Source organism: Mus caroli, chromosome 11 (genome assembly GCF_900094665.2).
Source record: "Mus caroli chromosome 11, CAROLI_EIJ_v1.1, whole genome shotgun sequence".
Classification (NCBI taxonomy): domain Eukaryota; kingdom Metazoa; phylum Chordata; class Mammalia; order Rodentia; family Muridae; genus Mus; species Mus caroli.
The window spans coordinates 46,453,702-46,471,386 of NC_034580.1; the positions used below are offsets into that span (position 1 = coordinate 46,453,702).

At 50.5% G+C, this 17,685-nt stretch overlaps 1 protein-coding gene across 1 annotated transcript in view; it reads left to right on the forward strand.

The window, feature by feature from the left end:
• Positions 1-17,685, forward strand: part of Col23a1 (collagen type XXIII alpha 1 chain) — a 287,526-nt gene that overhangs the window by 258,285 nt on the left and 11,556 nt on the right. The window contains exons 9-22 of the mRNA XM_021177066.2: positions 2,139-2,255; positions 3,081-3,116; positions 4,375-4,401; positions 6,208-6,234; positions 7,320-7,373; positions 9,074-9,136; positions 9,518-9,562; positions 11,949-12,026; positions 13,516-13,569; positions 14,152-14,196; positions 15,280-15,369; positions 16,168-16,230; positions 16,556-16,612; positions 16,824-16,850. Coding sequence (XP_021032725.1) covers positions 2,139-2,255; positions 3,081-3,116; positions 4,375-4,401; positions 6,208-6,234; positions 7,320-7,373; positions 9,074-9,136; positions 9,518-9,562; positions 11,949-12,026; positions 13,516-13,569; positions 14,152-14,196; positions 15,280-15,369; positions 16,168-16,230; positions 16,556-16,612; positions 16,824-16,850 — 783 coding nt within the window. The remainder of the gene's footprint in view (positions 1-2,138; positions 2,256-3,080; positions 3,117-4,374; positions 4,402-6,207; positions 6,235-7,319; positions 7,374-9,073; positions 9,137-9,517; positions 9,563-11,948; positions 12,027-13,515; positions 13,570-14,151; positions 14,197-15,279; positions 15,370-16,167; positions 16,231-16,555; positions 16,613-16,823; positions 16,851-17,685) is intronic.

Below are 17,685 nucleotides of genomic sequence, written 5' to 3' on the forward strand. Positions count from 1 at the left end.
CACAGGTGCTGCATTAGACTGTCTACAGGAAGTGCTTGCTGGGTTCACACAGCCAGACACTAAAGCAGGACCTGTCACCCATGCCAGTCACACTGATCTTGCTGGGTGGGCCATGAAGTGGGGGTTCAGCATGCCTGAGATCTGACCTGGTTGGTACTAACCTCCCGGCACAGAGTTAGGGAATTTGAGTGACGTAAGAGTATGAGGCTCTTTCTTCACTGCCTGTTGCCTTTTTATTTAGAGCATGTGTAGTTATCCTGTGCATCTTTCATCCAGCTGTGCCTAAGGTAACAGCATGCACCACTGTGGGCCATCCTAGAAACCTGTAAACTGAGGATAATTCAACCCACCAGCCTTACTCAGAGATTACAAACTGGTTTACGCAGGCTTGTGTGTACATGAGCGTCTGCGCTTGAGAGAGAGAGAGAGAGTATGAGTGTGTGAGCATGTGTGAATGAGTGTGCTCAACTGTGTGTATGAATGAGTGTGTATGAATGTGCTCAATTATGTGTGTGCATGGATGTATGTGAATGAGTGTGCACAACTGTGTGTATGAATGAGTGTGTGTGTGTGTGCAGGTATGTTTTCTTCTATAGAGTGTTAACATATATGGACTCATGTGACCACCACACAAAGATCCCTCACGTCATCATGCTCTCCCGTCTTCGGTAGGATCACCTCCCTCCCTCATCCCTAGCCCCTGGCAACCACTAATTTCAATGTTTAACTTTCCATTCAATAACATCAGGTGTGCGAAATCACATGACATGTAACTTTTCAAATAACTTGTAAGATGTATTAATATTTCTATTTATGTATGTGTGCATGTGTGTGCACCTGCGCCAGCATGATTGACGTGTACCATGTGTGTGCAGTGCCTGCAAAGGACAGAGGGTGTCAGATCCCCTGGATCTGGAGTTCCAGGCAGTAGTATTACCAGATGTGGGTGCCAAGAGCTGAACCTGGGTCCTCTGCAGGAGCAGGAAGTGCTCGTAACCGCTGAGCCGCCTGTCTCTCTAGGCCCATGCATAACTCTGGGGAACTGTTTTTACCATTGAGCAGAGTTTCCCTACAGTGTCCAAGTTTTTTTGATTTATTGGAAATTTAATTATTTTTTCAGTTGGGGGGATGTTGCTTTCTAGATTTTGTTTTCCTTTGTTTTGGTTTGAATTTTACAGTTTGGGTTTGTGTGTGTGTACATGTAAATGTGAGTGGACTCGCACACATCACCCAGCCAGCATGGAAGTCAGGGGACCTGGCTAGACGTCTCCTCCCACTCTGTGGGTGCTGGGGATGGAACTAAGGTGGTCAGACTCTGATGCAAGCTCCTTTACAGTCCAGCCATCTCGCTGGCCCTGGCTTGGATTTTCTGTGACAGGGTCTCATGTACCCGAGGCTGGCCTCAAATGCAGCCAAGGATGACCTGAATCCTGACCCCCCGTCTCTGTCCACTGAGTGGTATGCTAGGATCACAGTACACAGTTACTACCCTCAGCTCTGGTTTTGTTTTTGACACAGTATCTCATTTTGTAGCCAAAGCTACTGTGGAACTCATTCTGTAATTCAGGGTGGCCTTAAATTTACTATAATCCTCCTGCCTCAGCTCCGAAGTGCTGGGCTTTGCCTGTTCCTGTTGGTTGGTTGGTTTATGGCTGAGGGGCATGCCAGACTATGACAGCAGCTCAGCCTCTCCATTGGGGAAGGACATTTTGAGAGCTTCCATTTCAGACAGTCACATAGAAAGCTACTGCAAATATACACGTGTGGTTGTTTGGGTGAGCAAATATTGGATGCCCACTCATGCATGTCTGCCACTTTTAGTGCAGCAAGAGAGGAACCAACCAGGAAGTTCTTGTAGGACACACTCAGCCTCACACACCCAGTACATGTCAGCTCTCCTCCTGACGACAGATCCAGGCTTCAGATACTAAAAGGTGGTATCAAGGTCCTGTTGGGTCTGTTCCACCAAGGTCCCCTCCTGCCAGAACCCAATATCAAAGAGTTGTCGTCCTTTGTGCCTGCCTCAACTGCTGGTGGAAAGGAAGGCACAGGGAGTGCCCACCTAAGCTCATCTCTGGAAGCCCCTAACCCTCACCTCACCTCACCCTCAGGGTCAGGTCAACCCATGTGTCTTTCAGGGAGCCCAAGGGCAAGATGGAGTTGCAGGACCACCCGGGCCTCCTGGACCACCTGGGGCCCGGGGCCCTCCTGGTGACACTGGGAAAGATGGCCCCCGAGGAGCGCAAGGCCCAGCGGTAAGAGAAAGGCTCCACGGAACTGGGGCCTCCCAGAGCTGGTCCTATATTGATGCACTCTGAACCCTGATCCCCAGAGCCGACTCCAAACCAGCAATATTCCTAGTAGGCCTATCTCCAGCCATCATTGAGCGCACACACTCAACCTAGATCCAACTCTAGCCTCAAGCCCATCCACAGCCCAGCCCTCACTCAGACCAACCTTTAAATCTAGCACAGGCCTGCTTCCTAGTCCCCATCATGACCCCGACCTCAAACTCTGTCCCACACCTCCCAGCTCTAATGCTTATCCAGACTCTAACCCTGAGCCTGACCTAAAACCCACGTCTAACCCTAAAAGACCCATGAACCTTAACCTTGAGTTGCAAGCTCAGTCCAAATTCTCACCCCGTCTATGACCCAGAGTCCGGCAGGTTTGCTCTTTAACTGCAATTCTTCACTAACCCCTACTCCTCTCCCTGCTCCCCACCCCACCCCACCCCCAGCACTAACTAAAGAGCCTCAGCCTCTCCCTGAGGCCATGTGAGGCCAGGCCACAGAATATAGTTCTCTCATCGTTGCCCAAAGACTCCATTCTGTCCTTCCCTCCAGTCCAGAGTCCACTCCTCTACCTCACTACCACCAGAGGCTCCTATGGAGCACATCCTCTCAACTGGCCCATTCATTCATTGTCACATTAACTCCAAAGCCTCAACCTTCTCATCTGTGAAGTGGGGACAATAAACCACTTCTCAGGATTGAATGAAGGTGAATTGGATGTTCAGCTTAGAGCCCTTGCCCATGCCGTGGCATGAGACTCACTGGTGTTTTCACATACCTCCTTAGGGTCCCAGAGGAGAGCCAGGACAAGATGGCGAGATGGTGAGTGTCCAGGGTGTTTGCAGGGCTAGAGTTCAGGGGTGTGGCTCCCAGAGATGGAAGCCTCTTGCCCACTGCAGTAGCTACTTTCCTCGTTGTTATGACGAAATAGACTTAACGGAAGTGACTTGAAGGTTGATCTTGGGTCACAGTTGAGGGTGCAGTCAGTCCATCGTGGTTTATTTATTTTTCAACCACCTTCTTTTATACAGCCCAGGATGACAGTCCATGGTGTCACCCACTTTTAGAAGATCACCTCTGTTCAGTTAAACCTTTCTGGAAATGCCCTCGCAGACACCAGATGTGTGTTTCCATGGTGACTCTAATGAATCTGATCAAGGTGACAAGATAGACCCTCATGTACTCACACCAAAATTATGTAGGCGTGCACTCATAATTTGGGGCTTGTGTGAGCATCCCTCTGCCCATAGGAACGTGGATGGGCCTAGTCCCCAGCCTGGGCAGAGTCCTAGGACCTCACCTTCCTGGGTGAAAGTCTGCAATTCTCCTGTCACTTTGAGCCCTGACACAGCCACTGCTCAGGGCACAGGAGCCTGTCCTAGAACTTGACTGAACAACGCTGCTTCTAGCCACACATGCTTCTCCCTCTGAGACGTGGTGTCACTCTTGATAAAAGAAAAATGGCAAGACAGACCTATGAGCACCCGGAAGGCTCAGTGTCCACTACTGAGCCATCTCTCAGGCCTCATGCGCAACTTTCAAAATGACTCTCCTACCCCACCCCACCCCACCCCCACCTAGACCCCACCTCTTATAGCACTTTTTTTTTTTTTTTTTTTTTGCAGTGTATCCAAGTTTTTGAATGTGTCAGAATCTCATTCTTTTTTTTTTTTTCTTTTGGCTTTTTTTGGGGGAGGATGTTCTATTGTTTGGGTTTGGGTTTTCTTTTTGTTTGGGGTCTTGTTTTTGCATGTATATGGTGGCATGGGCACACACACACATACACACACACACACCACAGCATCAACATGAAAAGTCAGAGGACAACTTGGAGGAATTGGTTCTCTCCCACTGTGTGGGTCTCAAGGATTAAGCTAAGAGCGGCAGGCTCTGATGCAAGCGCCTTTATGGCTTGAGCCATTTCACTAGCTCTGATTTGGGTTTTTTTGAGACATGGTCTCATGGATCCCAGACTGGCTCCAAATTCACTATGCAGCCAAGGATAACCCTGAACTCTGACCTTCCTGCTTCCTCCCATTGCCCAAGCCCCCACCCCATATGACTCCTTCTCTTGTTCTAGGGCCCCAAAGGACCTCCAGGACCCAAGGTATGTACTCAGCACCCCTCCTGCTCCTTGGCCTCACTCCCCACCTTCCTCTTCTGACCCCCCGCCCCAGTGAAACTGAGGCAGTGAGGTTAAGATGAGTCCAAAGGAGAGACAGGGTACTGTATCTGTAGAGCACAGCACTTGCCTGTTAAATGGGGTCATGAAAGATTTCTCCTGCCTTGACTTCATACTAGACTGTGAGGGTTGAATCACAGGACACCTTGGGGTTGGGTTTGGAGGGGGTTAATTTTTGTTTAGTTTGGGGTTTTTTGGTTGTTTTGGTGGTGGTGGTGGTGGTTTGAGACAGCATTCCTCTATGTACCCCTGGCTGTCCTGGAACTCACTGTAGACCAGGCTGGCCTCGAACTCAGAGACCCACCTCCCTCTGCCTCCCAAGTGCTGGAATTAGAAGCATGAGCCACCACTGCCTTGCTCTGTTTGTTTGTTTGTTTGCTTGTTTATTTAAAAAAAACTTTACTTTCTATAGAGTTTTAAGTTCACAGCAAGACTGAGGGGAAGGTACAGAGCTTTCCCGTATAGCCACACACACTTGCCCTACTGACCCATACCCCACCACCTCCACCCCTCAGATGTGTAGCATCCCTTGTCCTCTGCATTCCCTGTCAGAGCTGTAAATGTGTCACTATTAAGGAAATTACATTGACACATTGTTCCCCAAGGCCCACAGTTCACAGGAGGGTGCTCAGTGCCCGGTGGGACAAATGTGTAATGACTTGCACCCTCTATAGTAACATGTCTAATCATAATCTCACTGTCTTAAAAATCCCCTTTGCTGGGAGCTGGCAGATGGCATGAGGACCTAAGTTTGAATCCTCAGCACTCAAGTAGAAAGCCAGGCGTGGCTGTATATGTCTGTAACTGCAGCACTGGGAGGCAGAAACAGGCGGATCCCAAAAGCTTCCAGACCAGCATAGCTGAAACAAGCTTCGGGATACAATGTCTCAAAGCAGAAGAGAAGAAAAAAAAAGCAGAGTGCAATAGAGTAATGCATCTGCTATCCTACGTGTGCAGGGCCACAGGCATGTACTGCACCACACACACACACACACACACTGTCCCCCTCCTTCACCTGTCCTTCTCCCTAGCCCCTCGCAGCCACTGATCCTGGTGTTGACTTCAAAGCCTCTGCTCCACGATGCAGTCTGGACAAACCTTCACAACAGGCTTCAGTGCTTTCAGATTGGCACTGGAACAATCGATGATCTTCCCCTGACTTGCTCTCTGCTTTGTGTCCTAGCGGATGGATACTCCACTGTCCAACATCCATTTGTGCTCTATCCACCTATCACAGAGCCTCTTGATTGCTTCTTAGCTGAGACAGTTATGAGAGAAGGTTTTGGTGTGGTCAGATGTCTTCAGCCACCATAGTTTTCTGAAGTTCCTCCCCATGCCAGGGCTCCCTCTTCAGGCTTAGGCAGTACCTGGAGTAGGAAGAAAACCTGAGTTCTCTGTGCAGGATCTAGGGTCACTGGACAGAGGGTAGGTAAAGGGCTTCCATTAGCAAGCCTGTTAAACTCCAACACCCATCTGGGGCTGGGGGGTGCCCGCTCCCCATCTTAAAGAACAGTGACTTCCTGAAGCTCAGAGGAAGAATCAAAAGCTGACTGATTCCCCATGCGCTCGTGCGCGAGCGTGTGTGTGTGTGTGTGTGTGTGTGTGTGTGTGTGTGTACAAAGGCAGGCTAAGGTCTTTAGTGCCAATTACACCAGAAGGAGCCGAGGTCTGCTGGCCACACTCCCAAGACACTGACTACTTCCTCACCCCTTCGTTTTGTTTTGTCTGCAGGGAGAACCTGGCATTCCTGGGAAGAAGGTGAGAGGATCCTGTGGCTGGAGAGAATGGCAGGGCCGAGGATGAGGATGGGACAGGAATTCCCCACAGGGCAGGTCTTTTTAACCAGAACCAGGCTCTTACTGTGTCTCCGTGAAGCCAGATTCTATCATTCTTTCCCTTCCTCGTGTCCATGTTCCCTTCAGAGCTTGACCATGATTCTTCAAGTTTGATCCTGGGGCCGGCACTGTCACCATAGCTGTCAGAAATGCAAATTCTTGTGGCTAGAGAAATAGCTCAGGTGGCAGATTGCCTGCCTAGCCCTGGGTCTGACCCACACACAGCACAGCATAAACTGGGCACACACGTGTAATCCTGGCACACAGAAAGCAGAGGCAGAAGGGTTATCCTTGGCTAAAAAGTGAATTTTGAGACTAGCCTGGGATACAAGAGGCCCTATCTCAAAATAAAGAAGAGGGGAAGGTGAGAGAAAGGAGAGAAGGGAAGGGGAGAGGATGAGGGAAGGGGACGAAGGGAAGGAAAGCAAATGCCAGGCTCACCCTAAACCCTCCTGAGACTTTGGGTTTGAGCTAGGGTCCCTTTAGTCAGCCCTCTGGATCATTGAAAACCAAGCACTGACAAATGTGCCTTGTGACAAGCTAGCGACCTCCTCCCCATCCACCTCTTAGCAACCATGCCCCATGCAGCAGAAAGATGTCCCAAGTCCCTCTCCATTCTCCACAGTCCCCTCCCAGCCCTCAGCGCTTCCAGGCACAGTACCGTATGCTGATTTCCCTCTCGCTCCATGGAGAAGGGACTGTGTGTGCCCTGGTCCCCAAGAGGTGCTCACCAGCTGTTTGTTGGATGAGTGGATTTGCTTCCATTCACTTGTCCACCCCTGTGTCTGCAGAAACCCGCTGAAGCTGGCTCTAGGTTGCTGGAGGGACTGAGGTGGATCTGACTCAGACCCTGCCTCAGAGGGTTAAGGATGGGGGATAATTGTCACTAGTACCTGAACCAGACAGGTGTGCGGTGGGTCTAGACAAGTAGGAGCCAGCTGGACCACTCAAAAGTGTGGCCAACATGTCCATGTGGGATGCCATCAGCCTCAGCTGTTATCTCCACAGGGGGATGATGGGATGGCCAACCAGCCAGGACTCCCTGGACCCCCAGGGCCCAAGGTAAGTATTCACCCTCCTCCTCAAAGTCTGCCTGCACCCACCCTCCAAAGTTTATCTACCTAGAGATGCCCCTATCCTAGCCCTTTGACACCATAGGGCTATGAGCCAACTCCCAGGGTGAGCCAGAGGGAGGAAGCAGTGGACCCTGGACGCCTTGGCAGGAACTTGGCATCTGATCCAGGCAATGTCTCCCCTCACCCAAAGTCCCTCTGGTTCCCACCTTAGGTTCCCCATCCCCTGCCTAGTGCCAATCTGGGAGCAAAATGCTATCTGTACATCTTGTTCCTCAAACCCTTTGCCACAACTACCAAGTCCTAGCCAGCCTGCCTCCACACACCCATAATCTCAATACTCAAAAGGCTGGGGCAAGGGGATGAATCTGAGTTCAAGGCCAGGCTGGGCCACAGAGTATGACTCTGACTCAGAGAGAGACAGAGAGACAGACAGAGACAGAGAGACAGACAGAGACAGAGAGAGACTGAAGAGACAGCCAGCACAAGGACATGGATTTGATCCCCTTTTAAAAAGGTGGCTGGAGGTAGTGGTACATGCATCTAATTCCAGCACTCCAAAGGCAGAGGCAGATGGATCTCTGTGAGTTCTAGGACATCTCGGCCTCCAAAGCAAGTTCCAGAACAACCAGAGCTACACAGAAAAACCCTGTCTCAAAAAATAAATAAATAAATGTATTGGGCTGAAGAGATATCTCAGAGGTTGAGAGCATTGGCTGCTCTTCCAGAGAACTCAACTTCATTTCCCAGCAACCACATGGCAGCTCACCATTGTCACTCCAAGATCTGACACCCTCACACAGACAAACATGCAGGCAAAACACCAGCAAACATAAAATAAAAATAAATACATTTTTTAAAAATTATTTAAGGGTCGTTGTGGCACATGCCTTTAATCCCAATACCCAGGAGGTAGAAGCAGACAGATCTCTGTGAGTTCAAGGCTAGCCTGGTCTACAGAGTGAGTTTGAGGAAGGCAAAGGCTACACAGAAAAACCCTATCTCAAAAGAACAATAAAGGCTGGGTGTGGTGGCGCACGCCTTTAATCCCAGCACTTGGGAGGCAGACACAGGCAGATTTCTAAATTCGAGTCCAGCCTGGTCTACAGAGTGAGTTCCAGGACAGCCAGGGCTACACAGAGAAACCCTGTCTCGAAAAACCAAAAAACAAACAAACAAACAAAAACCAAACAAACAAACAAAAAAACAATAGATGATAAATAGATAGACTGTTTGATTTTGAAAAGCTAAGCACCGTGGCTCCGCAGCACTGTGACCGTGGCCCAGCAGCTCCTTGGGCTTGCTGGCTGCGAAGTTTACTGGAGTAGCAAGTTCCAATCCCTGCCTCAAAAGCAAAAGCAAAGACACTATAGATGATGCCTAAGGAGTAGCCCTCAGTTTCCTCGACTTCCACACATACATGTGTACTCACACGCATGTGCACTCACACACACATACATGTGCACTCACACACGTACACATGCAAGGTCTCTTCAGCTACCCCAGATCTGTGCTAAGACCCAGACCAAAAGAGGATGGTCGTGGTGTCAAATCCCCCTGGGGCTGAAGAGATCCTTGTGTCCATCCCCTTGCCCAGAAGGGCTAGGGTCACCAGGGTCCCGAGCATACGGTCCCGCGGCCCCGGGCTAGCACCTCTGCTTCCTTTCACTGGTATTTCCCCCATTTCAGGGTGAGCCAGGGGATGTGGGGCCCCGAGGAGAGAATGGAGTAGACGGCATTCCTGGACTAAAGGTGACATCACTAAGCTCCACCTAGTACCTGAAAGACCCCATTGACGCTGTCTCTGGGGGAGGGGGTTTACCTCTTAATTTGCACTTTTACAGAGAGAGTCCCAGGAGGGCCTGTCCCAGGGGTCCCCTTTGGATCACAAGCAGGGTGGTCTGAGGGTGAGTGGCCATGGATCAATTAGCCAGGCTCTGGGCTCTGGGCTCAGGCTTCATGTCGTTTGGGGGCTCCTGGACCTCAAAATCCCCACTGTTGCAGAGTGTGGAAAGCTGTTCTTATGCATAGACCATGAGGCCCCAGCACACAGACCCTGGACTCTGGGGAAGAGAGGACTAAGACAGGGTCTAAAGGTCACACACACCAGCAAGCATCCATGTGTTTCCACAGGGGGAACCCGGTCACCCAGGCGTGGATGGAGCCACAGGGCCCCGGGTAAGCAACACCCCTTCTGGTCACACGGGTGGTTTCAGAAGCCCTTTGTACCCAGCAGGAGTCCCAGAGGGCTGGTGAGACCACAAGCCCTAGGCATCTAGTTCCTTAAATTTTTTGGTGATTTAAATTTTTTTCATGGGGCTGGAGAGATGGCTCAGCACTTAAGAGCACTGACTGCTCTTCCAGAGGTCGAGAGTTCAATTCCCAGCAACCACATAGTGGCTCACAACCACCTGTAATGGGATCTGATGTCCTTTTCTGGTGTGTCTGAAGACAGCTACAGTGTACTCACATACATAAAATAAGTGAATACTTCTTTTTAGAAAATTCATAACACATGCCTAGAATAAAACTTAAAAATATGGATGTATAAGGGAAGATTCCCAGCTTATTGTTAAGTAAGAGCGCTCTCCCTTCACAGGTGACTGTGTACTCTTCTAGAATCTTCCTTGCATATTCAAACATTGGTTTATCATTAGGCATGACTTTGCCTGCTTTTCGGTGGCCTTGCTTTTCCTAGCCCTCTGCAAGAAATGCAAGTGCTCTTAACTACTGAACCATCTCGCCAGCGCCTAGCCCCAGATCTTTTGTAACCAACTCATATGTGTCACCAGCACCTAGAAATGTAATTCAATGCTTCCAACAGTCTGGCCTAAGGAGAGTCAGGTACATACATCCTGGTCCTTGCCATCCTCTGCAGATGTTATTCTTTAATTATGTGTGGGGGTGCAGGGCTTGCAGCGGCCAGCAGAGGGCATCAGATTCCCCGGAGCTGGAGTCACAGGTGGTTGTGAGCTGCCTTGTTTGGGTGCTGGGTCTTCTGCAAAAGCGGTGTGCACTCTTAACCACTGAGCCATCTCTCCAGCCCCAAGAGCAAAGCAAAGTTAGTGAGTTCATTTGTGAAGCAGGACGATGTATACTTGGAGAGAGAGAGTCAAGTGGAGGCAGTAAGAGAGAGAGGCACAAGAGTGGTCCAGCTATATATGATCTGAGGTTTTAAAGCTACCTAAACCTCAGACATTAGGGAAACCAGGCGCCTGAATAATGTGTTTCCTTACCCACAAAAGTCTGTGTGTGAAGAGACTTTTTTTTTTTCCCACTGAAGCCGTGCAGCTGGAAAAGGGAGTCAGGAGAGATAAAACATTGATCCAAGAACGCCTTAATACATGTGCCCCAAGGAGGTTGGCACACTTCATCTGCGGTTTTTAACAATCTAGTCTGTGATGTTTCTTAAGAAGAATACAGTCCCTTCGCAGATGATCTGATTTGCTGGAATGAAAACTCCCAGGTGTCGGCCGTCAAGGCTTGAATGGAAGCCAGGGAGAGTCGGGGCTCTCTGTAGAAGTTAGTCGTTTCTCCCTCCCAGCCCTGTGCTCCCAGAAATAAGACTCAGACTCAAGATAGGTTTTCAAATACTTTAGCCATATAGCTAGGCTCTTCTCTGACTAACTCATAACTTAAATTAACCCATTTATTCTAATCTACATTCCGCCACGCGGCTGGTTACCTGTGCTCAGGTACCATGTGTCTGTCTCATCACATCTCCCTGGGTGAATCTCCCGCACCTGCCTCTGCCTCCCAAGTGCTGGGATTAAAGGTGTGCACCACCACGCCCGGCCGCTCTCTCCCTTTTTATGTCCTGTGCATTCCCTGGATAGCTGACCTGCCTCACGTGGATTATCTTTATGCTGACTCTCGCATCCCATCCTTGGCTATGTGTTCCTAGGCTATCACATACCTGGGATCCTCAAGGAGCTGAGGAAACGACTCAATTAAAGCGCTTAACCAAACAAGTGTAAAAACCAAGTGGGTGGGTGTGGTGGTCGACACATCATTCCTCGGAAGGTGGCGACAGAGAATCCCCAGATTAAGCTGGCCTGCAAGACTAGCCATATCAGTGAGCTCTGGGGTTAATGGGGAGACCAGCCTCCTGGGTCCCCACAGTGTCTGGCAGGACAGGGAGTTGGGGTGGCTGGGAGGTTGTTTTATTTGGACACATCTAAAAGTCTCAAGAACTAGTGGGAAGTGATGGCCCACACTTTTAATCCCAGGACTTGGGAGGCAGAGGCAGGAGGATCTCTGAGTTGCAGACCAGCTCAGTCTACATTGCTAGCTCCAAAACAGACATGGCTACACAGTGAGACCCTGTCTCAAAAAAAAAATAAATAAATAAATAGGTTTTGCATCTTCCCTGAGAACTGGGCCTCTTCAGTTGGCCCCAGGCTCCCTCCCACTTTCCTTACATGGTCTACACATGTGCAGAGCTGACCCGTAAGGAACAGCATGCTATGATGACCACCGTGGTGCCCAGGCATGCCTGGGACATGTGTGTGACAGAGATAGCTTATGTGTCATCTATGATGCTGCTCTTCCTCTCCTGCCTCAGGGTCCCCCGGGCCTCAAGGGAGAACAAGGTGACACAGTGGTAATCGACTATGACGGCAGGATCTTAGATGCCCTAAAGGTAAGAGCGGGCTCTGGCCGCACCCTTTATGGCCACCCCCTAGGGAGCAATGGCTCACTCTATGTCTTACTTTTGGGACCAAGTAGAGTTTAGCACAGAGACCTCGATTTCATCAGGCACCAAATGTGTACATTGGTCCTGTGTGGAGCTTCACACAGGGTTGAGAGACCTTCTGTGCATGTGACTCAGAAAGCCCTGAGCTTCCCACGGGCCAAAGCAGAAAAGGAAAGCACTCTCTCCAAACCCTACAGTGAGCGTCTCTAGGGGTTTCCCAGGCGCCACTGCTGGGACTGGGGCTTCTAATAATTACTGTGAGGACAAAAAGGGACAAACAAGCCTGACCAAGGAGCCTCAGGACCTACGTGGTCTCTTGACACCAGTCCAGAAAGAGACAAGTGCTAGCTGCTCTTGGGTTTAGGAAGGATATGAAGTGGGGTCAGGTAGTCATCAGAGACTATTGGTGCCTGACTCTGCCTAAGTATCAATTCCAGTTACCTCCTACAGGCCTCCGGGAAGTACAAGTTGATGGTAACTATGGCCCACACTGGCCTGCATGGTGTGGTGTGCTGTAGTGGTATGGTGTGATGTGATATGGGTCTGAGGTGCATGGTATGCCCCAGGCTTATGGGAAACATGTAGTAGAATCCTTATGAGTACAGGGAATGAAGAGGTAGATGTGGGTACCAGAGTGGGAGGAGGACTCAATATTCTGAGTAACAGGTGTTATAATTCGTTCAGTCTGAGGATATCAAAACAGCAGTGTATTGGAGGTAGCTGGGTAGCTGTTCAAGTGTGTGAGCATTAGTGTGGGGAGAGCTTGAGGCACAGAGCTGGACCTAAAGAAGACAGAAAGGGTAGAGGCAGTAAGTCTAGAGACATCACAGAGGGAACATCAGTAAGGGGCGGGGGGTGGGGGCTGGGAAGAGAACTTATGATGGGTCAGAGGATCTGGGAACAATGTGGCCTCTGGGTGAAGCCATGAGTGTGTTGGTCCAAGAGCTTAGGAATGAGGTCAGAACTTGAGACTGTGTGGACACATCCCCTACTGTGTGCCTGGGGAACTTCTGGGACAGCAAGCAGCAGACAACAGAGCCAGATGGTCAGAGAGTTCACAGGACCAGCAGAGCTAGCGAGACCAAGCCATTGTTTGGGTTGCATCTTTGGGATGAATGCCAGTAAGAGACTTAAGCTAATTTTAAGGGACAAGGAAAGGCCACTGCCAAATCTTAAGCAGGAGGGTGTTATGAAGAAATTCATAATTTAGAAGAGAATTTCCACAAGGGCAGAGGGACCTCCAGTGTTGGACACCAGAGTCTCCTCCGATGGCCAATGTCCTCTTGCTGGCCTCTCTGTAGACTTGAAGGCCAAACCAAACTGCATGTTAGAAGAGGTGATATGACTAGGTGGGAAGCAAGCTGCTAGGTGGGAAGGCTTGGTGGGCAGTGCAGGGGCTTGTCTAACCATAACTGGCTTGATCTTTTGTACACAGGGTCCCCCTGGACCACAGGGAGCTCCTGGGCCACCAGGGATCCCTGGAGCCAAGGTCAGTGTTGCTGAACTCATGGGACCCTAAGCATTCATTTCTAAGTCCTACCTCTCCTCTTTGTCATATGTATCCCGAACTTCATCCTGTCATCCTAGCCCAGCTTGTTGGTTTCAGAGAAAAGGGTCCTGCCCCTTCCTAAACAAGCTACATCCCTTCTTTAAATCCTACCTTCTGCTCTTGAAGAAAGAGCCTGAAACTGAGCAATGGACCCCTTAGGACATATGGTGGCCCAGATGTACACAGCCATTCTGTGGCTTATACCTGTTCAACACTCAAGACAAAGACCCCAGGTTGGGCAGGGTCTGGTTCTGACACTAGCATCCCTGGAGTCAGTGACCTAGAACAAGTCCAGTCCTAATCTTAAGTACCCCAGCCTGCAGTGACAGCTACCAGCTCCAGCCACCGGGCAGGCTGAACACACAAAGAGAGACAATGGACGCCTTCCTGGAAGCCCACTTGCAGGGACCTAACCCAAGGGGCTCTGAGCTGACCAGGGAGACCGCAGTCCCCACCTTGGGCCACTAATCCGCTGATTGCTAAGGGAGGCACAGTTCTATTTTGCCATTGGTTCCCTTCCAGGGTGAACTTGGATTGCCTGGTGCTCCAGGAATCGATGGAGAGAAGGTCTGAGCCTTTTGTTTCTATGTCAGTGTTGTACTCTGTGTGTGTGTGTGTGTGTGTGTGTGTGTGTGTGTGTGTGTGGTGAGCATCTCCCCAGGTGTCACTCAATATGTATGGATGTATCTTTACTGCTGGGTCCCTAGTAGGAGGCACATCTTGGACAGGTCATAATTGGTTGAGAGTGGAAGAGGCGGCTCAATGGATAAGATCACTGACTGCTCTCAGAGGAACCAGGTTCAAATCTCAGCAACCACATAGCAGCTCGCACCTGTCCTAAGATCTGACACCCACACAAAGATGTAATACATGCAGGTCATTGGTTGAGTGAAGGAATGCTGTCTCTCAAAGCTCCTGACACAGGAGCACAGAGCCGACCTCATGAGGGCCAGAGGGGGATAGCTCAGCCGTACAGTGCTTGCCTAGCACGCATGAGACCATGAGTTCGAGCCCAGCACCACCAAACAAACAAACAAACAAATAATAAGGCACTGGAGAGACAGCTCAGTGGTTAATGGCTCCTGCTGCTTTTGCAGAGAACCTGAGTTTGGTTCCCAGGCCCCTCTTGGAAGCTCACAACCATCTGTAACTCCAGTCCCAGGGGATCCGACTCTCACCCTTCTGGCCTCTGCAGGCCCTGCACTAACGTGGTGCGCAGACATATGTGTAAGCAAGACAACCGTACACATAAACAAGAAATAAATGAAATTTATTTAATGAAAATTTATTTAATGAAAATTGAAAAATCAAAAAGTTGGTCTCCCGAGTATCCCAGAAGAAAGACCTCCGTCTTCACAAGCTGTCCCAAGCATGCAGAGGTAGAGTGTCCCCAAAGCCCCCTGCTCAGGGGGAGAAAGAGAGAGAGAGAGAGAGAGAGAGAGAGAGAACATGTTTGTTTGCTTTGAGTGACAACATTCTTTCACCCAACCTGCACGTATTATGTCATTGTGCGAGTGTCAGATCTTAGGACAGGTTTGAACTGCCCTGAGGGTGTGTGGTCAGACCTGTGAAGCTCAAGGGCCCACAAGGGTCGGGGGAGAGGAGAATGCTCACCAATGTCCACTGATTCCTTTCTCTGGTGGCTTTCAGGGTCCCAAAGGACCAAAAGGAGACCCAGGAGAGCCTGGGCCAGCTGGGCCCAAAGGGGAAACAGGAGAGATGGGCCTGTCAGGTCTTCCGGTAGGTGGCTGGACAAGGTCCCACCCTAGGGACTTGCTGATGTTAGCAGGGTTGAGGGTCCTCACCTAAATGCCCTGCAGCCTCCCAGTTCTTTTTTTTTTTTTCTTGCAACCTCAGTCCCAAAAGAATTTTCACAGGCCCATGGGCAGCCCTGCAGGTGAGGTAGGGAGGCCCAGGCTAGCAGAAACCACTCAGTTAAATGGCTAAGTGGCCCAGGCTGCCCCACCTTTCAGCCCTGGAGTCCAACAGCACAGCAACTGAATCTCCCAGGGTCTCAGTTTTCCCACTCCTAGCATGGAATAAACTTTCCAGTCCCAGGAACAGCACAGAACTGGACAGCAGTCGGCAATAAGCCACACACACACACACACACACACACACACACACACACACACACAAACACTGTCCTTAGCATTGCTATTACTCCTGGGGCTGCAATAGAAAAGCCACTGGGGGTAGGGGCTGTGTGAAGGGTAGCCAACCAGACATTGCATATCTCAACCAAGGCAGCTTTTTACTACACTTTAGCTCTCAAAGCAGATGTGACATGAAAATGATTTGTGCATAGATGTGCAAGGTGAACACATTTGGATAGATATGTTTACTGTGTTAGGAAGTAAAATGATTTTACTGGGGAGAAAAAAAAAAGAGAGAGAGGCTGATGAGAGAGATGGCTCCGTGGTTAAGGGCGCTAACTGCTCTTCTAGAAGACCTGGTGCTGCGGTGGGAGGGAGGCAGCTGAGAGGGAGGTGACCTCAGAATGAACAAGAAAAGCTCACTGGCCACTCTGCCCTGTAGGGTGCTGATGGTCCCAAGGGAGAAAAGGGTGAGTCGGCATCTGACCATCTACAGGAGAGCCTGGTAAGGAGAAACGGAGACTGGGCGCTCCCCACACTCCACCCAAGCCTGGTGGGGACACTGAGCCTTGGTTACAGAGAAGCCACCGGCCTGACCCAACAAAGAGCAGCTGGAAAGGGGAGGGGTGATGTAGTCTCAGACTGTGTCCTTCACCCCACTTGCAGTTGGAACCCTCATGTTGTGCCCTTCTGGGGAACAGGAAGGAGCCCTGTCCCGGGGTTCAGGGTGTGGCCCCCGGGAGTGCTTGCAAGCCTGTGGGGCACCCCAGGGGATGAGCAGAGGAGAGGCAACAGGCACAGGGTAATTAACCCTTTCAACCCCTCCCCAGGCCCAGATCACAGTGGAACCAGGGCCCCCGGGTCCTCCTGGCCCCCCTGGCCCCATGGTAAGAACAGTTTAACCTATAGCAGCGGGGATACCGAGTGGGGAGTGGCTGGGTCTGGGGGCGGGGCTTCTCCATGGGAGCTTGGGGGAGGGGCGGGGGAGGACATAAGGTGAAGAGGGCAGAGCTCCTGTCAGAGCCACAGGAGCCAGTGAGCAGGTTTAAAGTTTCCTCTCCGTTATAAGCTTTACTGATCTGCTCTCTCCTCCTTCAGGGCCTTCAGGGGATCCAAGGTCCCAAGGTGAGTGCAGAGACCCCCTGCTCATTCAGAAAGTTTACTGCTGAACAGCCCATATGTACTGCGCACTGTGTAGCCCATACATTCCCAGGGCCCTAGACAGTGTCCCCAGAGCAGCCCCATTCCATGTTTGGGACTCTGTCCTTTCTGTTTCCCTCTGCCTAGACAACCCTAGCGGCCTCTCCCTTCCTCCAGCCCATTTCCCCACCTCTCTCTGCCCCCCATTCCATGCCTCCTCCCCAGCTCTCGCCCAGACACATCTGCATCTTCTCTGTCTACTGCCTGGACCTGAAGTCTTGGCTTTGGTATGCATTTCAAATGTGTCTTATTCTGGTCTCTTAAGTCAAAACCTCAAGTGTATTGTGCCACGTGCCTGCCCCTAGAGAGGCAAACACAGAGTGAAAACCCAGCCTGCCTCAGCTCTCCTCAGACAGGATCCGATCTCTCCCTCCCCAGCGCATAGGCCTGTGGAGTCATAGAACCCTGACCTGCTATGGCAGCCAGGCACTGCTTCTGGTTCTATTTGTCCCAAGTTTGTTGGGGGTTTTTTTGTTTTTTGGTTTTTTTTTTTTTAACAAAGTCTCAATCATTCAACTTTACCAGTGAAGACTTGGGAGCCAAATGCTGAGATAAAAGCCTGCTAGCTCAGAGAGACAGGGAAACCACCCAGCTGACCTCAGTCAATGTCCCACCAGGAATGCCCCTCAAAAAAAAGAAAACCTTCAAACTGAATGTCTCTCCCTTCTACTTCCTGTGCATCTCTCTCTCTCTCTCTCTCTCTCTCTCTCTCTCTCTCTCTCTCTCTCTCTGTCCTCCTGACTCCCTTTTAATCTCTCTG